The sequence below is a fragment of the Drosophila bipectinata genome, chromosome 2R (assembly GCF_030179905.1).
Source record: "Drosophila bipectinata strain 14024-0381.07 chromosome 2R, DbipHiC1v2, whole genome shotgun sequence".
NCBI lineage: Eukaryota > Metazoa > Arthropoda > Insecta > Diptera > Drosophilidae > Drosophila > Drosophila bipectinata.
The window spans coordinates 9701845-9713994 of record NC_091737.1 but is presented as its reverse complement, the minus strand read 5'-3'; the positions used below and the strand labels follow the sequence as shown (position 1 = coordinate 9713994).

At 40.1% G+C, this 12150-nt stretch overlaps 2 protein-coding genes across 2 annotated transcripts; both read left to right on the top strand.

Annotated features, from left to right (window-relative positions):
- Window positions 1–1155: 1155 nt before the first annotated feature.
- On the top strand, window positions 1156–9694 carry LOC108132813 (phenoloxidase-activating factor 2-like). Its single transcript, XM_070278324.1, has 2 exons — window positions 1156–1293; window positions 8672–9694. The coding sequence occupies exons 1-2, from the start codon at window positions 1156–1158 to the stop codon at window positions 9629–9631; spliced, it is 1098 nt and encodes a 365-aa protein (XP_070134425.1). The 3' UTR covers window positions 9632–9694.
- An 862-nt stretch (window positions 9695–10556) lies between these two features.
- On the top strand, window positions 10557–11720 carry LOC108132913 (phenoloxidase-activating factor 2-like). The gene is made up of 2 exons (XM_017252496.2): window positions 10557–10759; window positions 10814–11720. The coding sequence occupies exons 1-2, from the start codon at window positions 10568–10570 to the stop codon at window positions 11660–11662; spliced, it is 1041 nt and encodes a 346-aa protein (XP_017107985.2). The 5' UTR covers window positions 10557–10567; the 3' UTR covers window positions 11663–11720.
- The last annotated feature ends 430 nt before the right edge of the window (window positions 11721–12150 follow it).

Genomic DNA, 12150 nt, shown 5'->3' with positions numbered 1-12150 from the left:
GTCACATCCACAAATGGTATACCTTTCCGGTCTAAAAACTCTGAGTAGCACCGTTCTGCATCATGAAAAACTTTAAAGGAGCAACATCATAATATTCCAAATCTTTTTTTTACAATATTTTGGTGCAGATGAGGACTCGTGCTCTGATTCATTAAATGCATTTCTCCCCGAATTCAGATTCGAAATATTCATATTCATATAATGATGAGCTCATATTTTGACCAATTTTTAATATTCCAGATAGCGTTCCCAGACCGACCTTAGCAATACTGATAAAAATAGTTTCTGCCACTTTCAGGAGCTTCATCAAGTGAAACACTTAGGTACTTGGAAAGCGGGAAATCCTCTTAAGCCAGTTACCATTTCCTCGGCTCCTTCAAAGGCGGCGAATTCAGTTAATTAAGTGGTCGTTAGGCCAAAAGGAAGTGACGGCAAGTGCGTCCGGCTCAAAGGAAAAGCCGGGCCTCTACGGAATGCAGCGTCAATCAGTCACCTCCATTAGCTCAATCAGAGACATGGGTATACGGGGCCAAAATTGCCAAGCCGGATACTCAATTAAATGCTGACGTTGTCTGCAAATGTTGCACCAATTGCTGGAATGGTGAAATCCTTTCGGGCAGGAAGCCCGCTTAATGCGTGAAACTGGCAGCTGGACGGGAATCTGTGTCATCGGATCGCCATCGGACGGCGTGCTGGGAGGATGCTCATTACAAGTGGCGTGGCTCTTAAGTACTTTAAATTGCCACTCAGATGCAACCAGGCGCATTACCACACTCCACCGATGTTGCACCGTAAAAATGTGGCAACATTTTAAAAGGGTATTAAACATAATTGAAGGAGCTAGAGCTTTTATTAAATATGCTGTGTATGCTGTTCAGTTTAAAAACATGTTTAATATATATTCCCATTTATTAAAATTATTTAGCCATTTCTAGACCCTTTTTTTCTTTGCATCTGCCACTGATTTACGTTTTTAAAATGCGACAGCAAAACTTTTGCCTGCACTTTTCTCCGCTTTAATTGTGGGCGTGTGGGGGGTGTGGCACTCATCTCCGGCTTCCTGTGTGATACTTTTGCTTCCTGTTTGGTGACTGCGCCTCCAGTTTCTTCACTTCGTCGGCCCTGTTTGCCACGGCAACAGTAAACAGGGCAACAATGCCCCTGCGGACGCCCCATGATGATGTGGCTGCTGGATGTCGGATCCTGATACGGACGCTGATGCTGACGCGGATGTGGATGCGGATGAGGAGGCGGATGCATTCGCATACCACGTTTGAGCTGACAGCGATCCAGGTCACTGCACTGAAGGCATCAATTACAGTAGTCGTAGCTGCAGACGGAGCATTAAAGTAATTTTAATTTTTCAGCTCGTTCAAACGAACAAAAATTGTGTTTTTCTTGCCTTTTCATGTTGACGCGCCGGGTGAAAAATTCAATTAGGCTCAGTGGCTCACAGTTGGCCGTAACCGCAGGCCGCAGGCCGCAGTGGCAATAATTACAAATACGCCGTCTGGGCCAGGTGAGATCGGTTACGCAATTAATTGCAGCAAAGTCCTATGACGGTAGCGGTCGCTATTATCTTAAATTAAAATCCATTTATTTGAATACAAACCATTATACTCTGATTAATTTTTTGTTTGCTTTAAGGATTTAAAATTAAAATTTAATTTTGAAAAGGGATATACAAGTCCATATGCAGCTATCGGTGTACACATATGCAGTGTACACAAGTCAATAGACCCAGGCTATGCATCTTCAAATCAATGCTGTTAACTATTAAATATAATCTCCATTAGGCCAAGCCAAACCCATGTCAGAGCCACAAGACCAGTCCATTCATATCCAAATCCGTACATTAAATAGAAAGTCCTTGCTCCTGACATTGTAAATCAAATTACGCATACGCCGAGTGAGCCGGTGCCCAGAACTTTGCACCAGGATGTACATAAATTTTATGTATTCTTATGTATATTTCTATATAGTCGGGAGATAACGAGTCGATGGGCAACGAATTCCAGATGCTGCATTAGCTCGAGCTGCAGTTTAATACTCACAGCGCAAATAATTCACACAATAAGCTGGCGCCGGTGCTACGCTCTGTTTCATGGCCATTATTCAAAGCTTGGCCAAAAACGTTGAGGTAGCCCGAACTCGTGCATATGTCCCTCAGCAATTGCCACTACACTGAAAATGAAATTCTATATACAATCAATTTGGTTTAATTATACACTTTTAATTTAAAATAAATTATCTGTAATTAAGCTCTTGAAACATTATATTTCTTCAATATTACTGAAATTTTTTGGATATTTAATTGTAAAGCTATCCTATCTCTGTGTAACATCGAGGTAAGTAACCAGAAATATGGCAAAGTTACAGTTTCGGGACACGAGAGACGACAGTCAGTCTGAACGACAGACAGACGCTGGAGACCAACACGTTTATGGCATTTGCCAATGGCCTGAGTGCGCTTTTCACTTTTATTGTTGGTATCGCACTCGATGGCCGGGCAAAGTGTTTGGAGCTCGCAGCCCGGCCATATATCTGTCTGGCTGTCGGTAAACATGAGGGGGGTAAGAGATACAGTTAAAACCAAACCAGAGGCAGGAACAGAAACAGCAGCAGAAGCAGTATCTGCTGCCAGAGCCAGGAGCTTGAGCCGAAGCACGAACAGAATCTGAAGCCAAAGCAGTTGCAAGTGCCTGGACATACATTTATGTGCTTATACTTCAACCGGGCCCGATGCCTGCTGTTTTGTCGTTTTTATGACAGCTTCCGGTGGAGTGGTATGCTACTACATGTGTTCACAAACTCGTACATTCCCCTCCACAAACTCGTATGTATGTCCGTGCCTTTGCACCTGGAAATACCTCAAAGAAAGCCTGCACTTTGGCAAAATCTTTTGAGCCGCAATAGCCAGCGGGTCTCCCTTGCAATGGGATAAATTCTCGTAATTATGCATGTACACGTGTGCAGTTTTCAATTCAAGCTAAAGCAGAAGTATCATCTATTTATTTTTGTCAAGTTTGGCTTTAATTTGCTTAGACTGTTTCCCAGGACAACCGACCGTCTCGGGCAAAATAAATCTGACAAGGATATCTGGTATGCTTGTTGGAATTCTACGATTTTATTGCCCAATGAACAGAATTTTTTGAGCTATTTTTTCGGGGGATGAGTAAGTCTGGTGGGAGTGACCTCCGAAGGGCATTAATGTGTGGCATTTAAATGGTTTGAAACCACAAAACAAAACACCAAGAAGCAACAACATCGACAGCTGAAAACCAAATTGGGAATTTACATTTTCCCAAAAACAAATAACTCAAAATGGACTGTAGAAAAATAACAACTAAAAAATACCCATTGCCAAAATATTCCAAAAAGTATAATAAAAATCAAAAGAATATGCTTTTGCAAAGAGGTGCAAAATAAACATTCCATTATGTGTCTTTTTAAGAATATTTTGTAACCACAGTTGCGACAAATACTGGAAGTACACTTATACGATTTTTATGGCGTTTTTTAGGATATTGGAAACAAATCCTTGGACCCTAAATGCCGGTAATGTCCAAGGGTAAATGGCATAAAATCTACATTCAGCTTTTAGGCCCCAAAGTCTGGGCCAAAACCGGACGCACAATTCGCATTGTTTGGCTTTTGCTAGTAGAGGCTTAGCCAGGATTTGTCCTTTTTTGAACGAGGATGTGAATGTGTGTTCGTGTATGGAAATGGAATAGTCTTTCTACTGTGTATGTGTGTGCGTGCATGGGGGTGTGTCTGTGCAATTTTCTGATTTATGGCATTAAACACACACAAAAAAAGCTGTTGAATTGGATTTTATTTGAATTTAATGGGTTTTTACTGTATTTTAATGGGATCCCTTTGTGGCAGTTTTCAGATTTACAGATTTAATTTGTTTATTCCGCCAGGCCATGTGCATTCGGACAAAAATTTGTTTGGATGTTTGTGCCGCAAATTGAATCGTTAAGCAATTAGGCTTCATGCAATGCCAACGTTTACAATCTAAGCTTTAATAGGTAATTTAATAAAACATCGTTTTATTAAGTTCTAATGGTGAAAGGTAACGCTCCATTAGTCTATTTATTAATCACATAATTTGAGCGGGAAATGCCAATTCATAACGTTGCGTATACGCCATGTTGTGCGCGTATGCACCGCCAATTTATGGCTTCAATAAACATAAAGTTTATAAACTCCCGAGGCGATGTGTCGTTGCTCATCATCTGCAGCGGATGCCCGGGCAACGATGGCAAAATAAATAATGAAACAGAAAAGTGATGTCATAAAAATTTTATCTCCTAACTGAAATTGAGCTTCACAAACAAGGGGCAGCAAAAGGTAGCGCCAGCAAAAACATTGCCTGGCCATTTTAACACAAGATCCAGTAACAAAAAAAGGTAAAGAATATAAAGACTCTGGGTGGGTGATGGCAAGAGGATAATGCAAGTGGAGCACTTGGCAAGGAGCACCATTGTAGCAGCGACACATCCAACAAAACCTCCAGCAAAAAAGCCAAGGATGAGGATTCTGGTGGCTTATAAAGTTGCAATGCAACAAAATAGTGCATTCGGCCATGGAACAGACATGTAAGCCATCTTCAGGCGGAAAAACGTATCCGGTCGAGCATTAGAGCTTTTCTTAAATACTAGAAGTTACTTGAATACCTCAAAACCTTAACAAAAGTAATGCCTTTGCCATGGTCTGAATAATTCTATCCAGTTGGTTAGATCTTTTAATTAAATCACAACGTAAACACATTAAATGCAAGTCATATTTGCCAATCACTGTTGTTACAATTCAATTCACATGCAAAGGGCCCAACTACGAGTTACGCTTAATTGATAACAAAGACCTGTTGACATATTGATTGCAGTTTAAATAACAGAATTGTTTGCTGAACTCGTGCTGCGCATGGTTCAAAAGTAAAAAAATATTGTAAATTGATTAGCTAGAAGTTGTGAAATTAAATTATTTATTTAATGACTGGCAAAGATATTACACAAAAGTTTTGGCCTCCCTCGCATATTTGAACTTTTACTTTTTTGGGGAAAGCTTGCAGCTAACTCATTTCACAATTTGCCGGCATGAAACGGTTTTAATGTGAAAACTTTTGGGGCAACATTGTGGTTACGTGGAAAGGTGGTAGAACAAATGCGGTTGAACAATTCCTGGCGGCAGACAGATGGCTGGGGGGAGTTGGTCCTTGGCCCTTGTCCTGAACCCTTGGACCATGATTAAGTTGTGCAAAAGTTCGTCCCAATTTTGGGGGCCAACAATGTGTCATGCGGAAGCGAGTCACTGGGCCAAATGCAATCAAATGTACAATACCTATTGCAGTAACCAGGCCAGTAAAATGTATGTATGTATATATGGAATGATCCCTCCTAATACAAAGTGGAAGCTGGCAGAACCGGGGCGAACAAACAAAATATTGAATATGTTTTGCAAACACATGTGCCTGTTGTTCACTCAATCAATAGAGTCGGGCCCCAGTCAAGATGTAAACATAATGTCGGCTTGGCTCCGGCTCCTTTCGATTCCAATTTCCATACCTCTATCACCACCCACGTGTCCCTTGAAAATGGAAAGCTGGTATGCAAATCGCACTCATGTCGCTTTTCTACGCATTTTCACTTTGGCACACAATACATTTGCATAAAAATGCACTTGATCTGCTTGCCGATGTGCGGCGTGTATCCCATATCCCTACAAGTATATCTTTATTCCGCTACCAGTGCGATTTATTTACACTTGGTTGGTGATGAGTGGCTTCCCCGCCCCCATTGGGCAATTTTTGAGCATGTCATAGTAATCGGCTTTGTTTGGATAGAGTACACAAAAAGACGTGTACACATAAACATATATTTTTATAAGTTTTTTTATATTGATATGACGCGTGGATTATCAGCTTAATGTTTAGTGTTTCAAGCTTAATTATCAGCTTCTTAAAACATTAATGTAATTAATGTTTTCTTAGAAATTTTTATTTATTTGGAATTTTATACAAATCAAATAAATAATTTTTCGTATTGTTTTCTAGGAAATTTTATATAAATCGAATAAACATCCAAGTTATTCATCTTTATATACCCTTGCAAAGGGTATTAGGGAAGAAGACAACACCGACCATTAAGGTCTTCGGCTCCGACCAAAGATAGTTATCTTTTTATTGATTTTTTAGTATTTTACATTCAATGTTTTTAATTTATTATATTTAATGGATAACCCAGCCCCGTGAAGAAAGAGCCTACCTGAAGAACACATGCATAGTCACCGGCTGGGGCGTTAAGAACTTTGGGGACCCATATCTCTCGCATGTTGTGAAGGCAATAGAGCTTCCTTTGGTGGACCAGGTCCGCTGCCAGGATCAGCTAAGGCAAACCAAGCTGGGCCCAGACTTTGAATTGGTTCCAAGTCTTATTTGCGACGGAGGGCAAGAGGGGGTAGATTCCTGCGCAGGTGATGGTGGATCCGCTATAATCTCCACCGCTCCACCGACAGGAGCCGCTACGTACAGGTGGGCATCATCAACGGGGGTGTAGAGTGTGGAAAGAAGGACGTACCGGCGGTCTACACAAATGTGGAAATGTTCAAGGACTGGATTGATCAGCAATTGAAATCCATCACACCCCCAGAACGCCAAATTACTCAACAAATTAAAAATATATGGCAAAGTAAATACTATTTAATTTATTATTAAAAAGGATTTTTTGAAATATATTCATTATTTTGAATAAAGTTTTTTATTGTTTGGCAAAAGGACTAAACTTTTTAACAATATATTTATTAGCATTAAAAAAACAATGAACATTTAATGGTATGAATCATAACTGTTGATTCGAAAAAAGCAGAAGCAAACAAACAAAATATCGAATATGATTTGCGAACACATGTGCCTGTGGTTACTCAAAAATCGGATAAAATCGGACCCAAGTCAAGATATAATATAGGGCTCGCTCTGGTTCCTTTCGATTCCCATTTTCATACATCCATCGCCACCCACACTCCCTGGAGAATGGAAAGCTGATGTGCAAATCGCCAATCTACGCATTTTAACTTTATCACTCAATAAATTTGCATAAAAATTGACTTGATCTGCTTGATGATGGGCAGGAGGTATCCCATATCCTTAGAAGTGAATCTTGATTCCACTGCCAGTGCGATTTATTTTCATAAGTGGCTTGGTGATGTGTCTTCCCTCCCGCCTATTTGGCTTTTGTTTTGGGACATAGTAACAATGCTTATCAGCTAAAGTTGGATAGAGAACACCAAAAACCCTGAACGTCGTATATTTATTGCACTTTTTGAACATTGATATGCCGTCTGGATTATCCGCTATTTAAAATAATGTCCCCATTATCTCTTAACCTTTTCAAAGAAATGGCTTCATTCTAAAATTCCCAGTTTTAATTGAAACTTTCCCACTTATTTGGAAATTTACAAAAATCGAATAAATAATTTCAAGTTTGGTTTTAATGAAATCTTAGGTCACAGCTTTATTTACCCGCTTATCAGTTGCATTATGCTTAACAAGATTTAGTGTAAAATAAAATAATATTTTATAATGTCACACTTATTATTATACCCTTGCAGAGGGTATTATAATTTTGGTCAAAAGTGTGCAACGCAGTGAAGGAGACATCTCCGACCCTATAAAGTATATACATATATTCTTGATCAGGATCACCTCCTGAGTTGATATGAGCATGTCCGTCTGTCCGTCTCTCAGTTTTAAAGCTATCGTCTCGAAACTTTGCACACACCCTTCTTTCCTTTGCACGCAGTATATAAGTCGGAACGGCCCGGATCGGCCGACTATATCCTATAGCTGCCATATAACTGATTGATCGGAAATGGTATAACTTCGGTGTTTTTTAAGTTAAAGAGTTCAAATTTCACATGAGAGCTATTTTTGGCAAAATAATACGACATGCCGAATTTCATAAGGATCGGCCGACTATATCCTATAGCTGCCATATAACTGAACGATCGGAAATGACCCAACTTTCGTGTTTTTGAAGATAGAAAGCTGGAATTTAATACAGATTCTATTTTGGATCAGTTGATCCAACCTACCAAATTTCATAAGGATCGGCCAACTATATCCGATGTTTGCGATATATATCCGGTTTTAACTGCAAGGGTATATAAACTTCGGCTCCGCCCGAAGTTAGCTTTCCTTTCTTGTTTTTTACTATTTTTATCATTCCTGAAAAACAAGAAAATTGTCCTTAATTGAACAACTTCATACATAAAAAGATTAATGTGGTATACATATATGCAGCATTTTAATATTTTTTCCAAGAAACAGACGATAAGCTTCGGGCAAAACCCATTTGATAAAGAAGCCATCGGCGGCTATTTAATGGGAGGCATTGCAGTGACATTCACATAGCTCTCTTCGCAATTAAACCATGCAGAAGCACTTGTCTTTAGGAATTCTTCTCGTCGCATCCTTTCTAGGATGGAGCGGTGCTGAATACTGTTATGCTTCTAATAACTGCGTTCCTCAGGATTATTGTTCTATAAGGGGACAACCTGTCACAGTTGATGTTAAAAAATGTGAGACCAATGAATTATGCTGCGGATTAACAAAAGTAAGTATTTAATTCAGAATCCAGTATATTTAATTGTTTCCTGGTCTTTTTCACAGCCTTCAATACCCTCCTGTACGCCTCCCAGCCCCAAAACGACTCACAGCCCTACTTCCTGCGATACTACGACTGCCAGGCCCAATACAACTCCCATCACCACTACGACTTCCAGGCCCTCCACGAAACCGCGCAGTAAGCAGGCCTATGATTGCGGTACCAGCAACCCCAGAGGCATAGGCAATCTAGTGCTAGATTCAAGTGACTCTAGACCTGGAGAATTCCCCTGGATGGTGGCTTTATATTCCAATGAGAAGTTCATTGGAGGGGGATCTCTAATCGCTATGGATGTCGTTCTCACCGCAGCACATATTCTTGAGAATGTGACCGCTGCCGATACAAAGATCCGAGCTGGTGATTGGGATTTATCATCGGACCGAGAATCGTTTACACCTCAACAGCGATTGGTGAAGAGCATCATAAGACACGAAGATTTTGATTATGAAACTGGGGCAAACGATTTGGCCCTTGTCATTTTGGCCCAGCCCTTCAAGCAGGAGGATCACATCCAGACCATCTGTTTGCCCACTCCAGATGAAGACACAGCGAACAAATGCATAGTAGCCGGTTGGGGCGTGAAAAACTTCGGTGACAAATGTTTATCAAATGTTATGAAGGCAATTGAGCTTCCCTTAGTGTACCAGGATGAATGCCAGGATAAGCTGAGGAAAACGGAGTTGGGACCTGATTTTGAATTGGATCCAAGTCTAATGTGCGCCGGAGGAGAAGAAGAGTTGGATTCCTGCACGGGAGATGGTGGTTCCGCCATATTCTGTGAGATGGACTACTACAGGAACCGCTACGTACAGGTTGGAATCGTCAACTGGGGTATGGAGTGCGGCAAGAAGGACATTCCCGGGGTCTACACGAATTTAGAAAAGTTCAATGACTGGATTTATAAGCAATTAGAAGCCCTTCCAGCCATCCAGTACCCAAGGAGAGGACAATACAAACAATTTTAACCGAGTGTCAACTATTAATTTAATTGACATGTGAATTATTTCTTGAAATACATTCATATTTTTCCGCAAGTTTTTTGGGTCCTTTTATTTTGGCAATACATTTATACATTTTTAAAACAGTTCCTTACAGTCCAAATAAAGATGATTCTCTAAATTTCTTTTATCAAATCTCTTAATTATGGTTTGTTTTAAAAAAAAAACTAAGAGTCTGGATATAATACAACAATGCAATCGCATATAGTAAATTTTTGTCTTTTATTATTATATATTCTATTAACAGATGTTTAAGCATTTACTCAAAGCTAAAAAAAAACACCTGTTAGTGGTAAGTGGGGCATCACCATTTGGTAAACATTTGGTCAGTTAATCCCACCTACCAATTTTTATAAAGATCAGCCGACTATATCTTATAGCTGCCATATAAATTGGTTATATTATGATATTTTCATAGGGATCGGCTCACTGTATCCGATATTTGCGATATGTATCCGGTTTCAACTGCAAAAGTATATCAACTTCGGCTCCGCCCGAAGTAAGCTTTCCTTTCTTGATAATTTAAAATTACGTAAATCTGTGTTATCAGATGAGGGTTGAGTTTTGTTTTGAAAGGTCAGACGGGTTGAAATCTTTAAAAGATTATATATATAAATATTTCTCACGAAATACCTAGGACTTTCTAATTATGTTGGCTTTAAATAAAATGAAAAAGAGGTACCTTCGCTCCACGTAAAAACCTCCATGTATAGTCCAACTTAAGAACAAAATATCAAGACTTTAATAGGAGGCTAGTCTACTATATCATGAGAAAAACCCACCCATACATATTCATTTTTGAGACGCTTATAGATAAGAAAAAGTAGGTCCCAACTGCGGCTTTATAATGAGAGCGCCGCCGTTCCAGTGGCAGTCATTGTAGAATCTCTTTCGAAGCTCACCATGTCGAGGCAGTGGTCTTTGGGGCTTCTTCTCGTTACCTTATTTCTCGGATGGAGCGGTGCTAGTGTCTGTTATAAGCCCTATAGTTGCGTTGCTGCCCTTAATTGTAAATTAAGGGGAGAAGGCTCAAACCACCGACTTACCGAAGGCTTTGAATGCGCTGTAGGTGAAGTATGCTGCGAAAAAGAGAATGTAAGTTTATAATTTAATACCCAGATGGTAAAACTAATGTAATATTCCTCGCAGTCTTCACAATCCGCTAAAACCCCTACGTTTGCCAATAATTGCGGTTATAGCAATCCCGACGGCCTAGAAAATAGTACAGATCATCTTGAGGGCCACTCCAAACCCGCTGAATTTCCCTGGACGGTGGCTGTATATGTTAAGGACCAGTTGATTGGCGGGGGCTCCCTGGTGGCCCCAGGAGTCGTCCTCACCGCAGCCCATATTCTTAACAATGTGACCGCTGCCGATGTTAGGATCATATCTGGTGATTGGAATTTAGCATCCGAAGATGAATCATTTGACTCCGAAGAGCAATCGGTGACTCTTATTAAAAAGCACGAGAACTTCACTTACGCTACTGGGGTAAACAATTTGGCCCTTGTCTTTTTAAACGAGCCCTTCCAGCTGAAGGACCACATCCGGAAAATCTGCCTTCCTAGCAGTCAAACAAGGTCCTACCTGAAGACCAAATGCAAAGTCGTCGGTTGGGGCGTTCAAAACTTTGGTGACAGATACTTCTCAGATATTCAAAAGGTGGTAGATCTTGCTTTGGTGGACCGGGACCAATGCCAGGATCAGCTAAGACAAACAACGCTAGGCGAAGACTTTAAATTGGATACAAGTTTAATTTGCGCTGGTGGTGAAGAGGGCATAGATGCCTGCATTGGAGATGGTGGATCCGCTATATTCTGTCAGCTGCAGGGCAGCCGGAGTCGTTACGTACAGGTTGGCATCGTCAACTGGGGTATGAAGTGTGGCCAGAAGGACGTACCGGCGGTGTACACAAATGTGTCAATGTTCTATGAATGGATTGATCAGCAAATCAAGTCAATCCCAATTCCTCAAAGGGGACAATACAGAACGCTTTAATCAATTGTCACCTATTTTTATATTTTGCATAAAAATAAATAAAATTATTACTTTTTTGATGAACATCCATACATTTTTGTGTTTTTTAATAATATACATGATAACTTGTATCCATTTTCATCCATTTCACATTTTTTTAGGAAAAAGAAGTGGCCTTTTAAAGTTCAAAAAATTGTATGAAAAACAGCAGGCGACTTAATCTTTTATTTAATACATTTCGAACCACGATAACCATTTGACCTGTTCTAAGAAATAATTATATTCTTTATAAATTTCCAAATGATGTGGAATTTCATTTAAATGAAATGAGTCAACAGAGGCTATTTAATATTTGCTGGGTCAGTAATTAAAAATACTGAATAAAAAAAAAGGTCCGGACCAGGTCCACTGCCAGGATCAGCTAAGGCAAACCAAGCTGGGCCCAGACTTTGAATTGGTTCCAAGTCTTATTTGCGCCGGAGGGCAAGAGGGGGTAGATTCCTGAGCAG

What these genes read in the sequence shown, in the direction of transcription:
- LOC108132813 (XM_070278324.1), top strand. Translation starts at nt 1,156, where the DNA reads ATGCCCCTGCGGACGCCCCATGATGATGTGGCTGCTGGATGTCGGATC. An exon ending in TTGAGCTGACAGCGATCCAG is followed by an intron (nt 1,294 to 8,671) that starts GTCACTGCACTG and finishes TCTTTTTCACAG; the next exon opens with CCTTCAATACCCTCCTGTAC.
- LOC108132913 (XM_017252496.2), top strand. Translation starts at nt 10,568, where the DNA reads ATGTCGAGGCAGTGGTCTTTGGGGCTTCTTCTCGTTACCTTATTTCTC. An exon ending in TATGCTGCGAAAAAGAGAAT is followed by an intron (nt 10,760 to 10,813) that starts GTAAGTTTATAA and finishes TATTCCTCGCAG; the next exon opens with TCTTCACAATCCGCTAAAAC.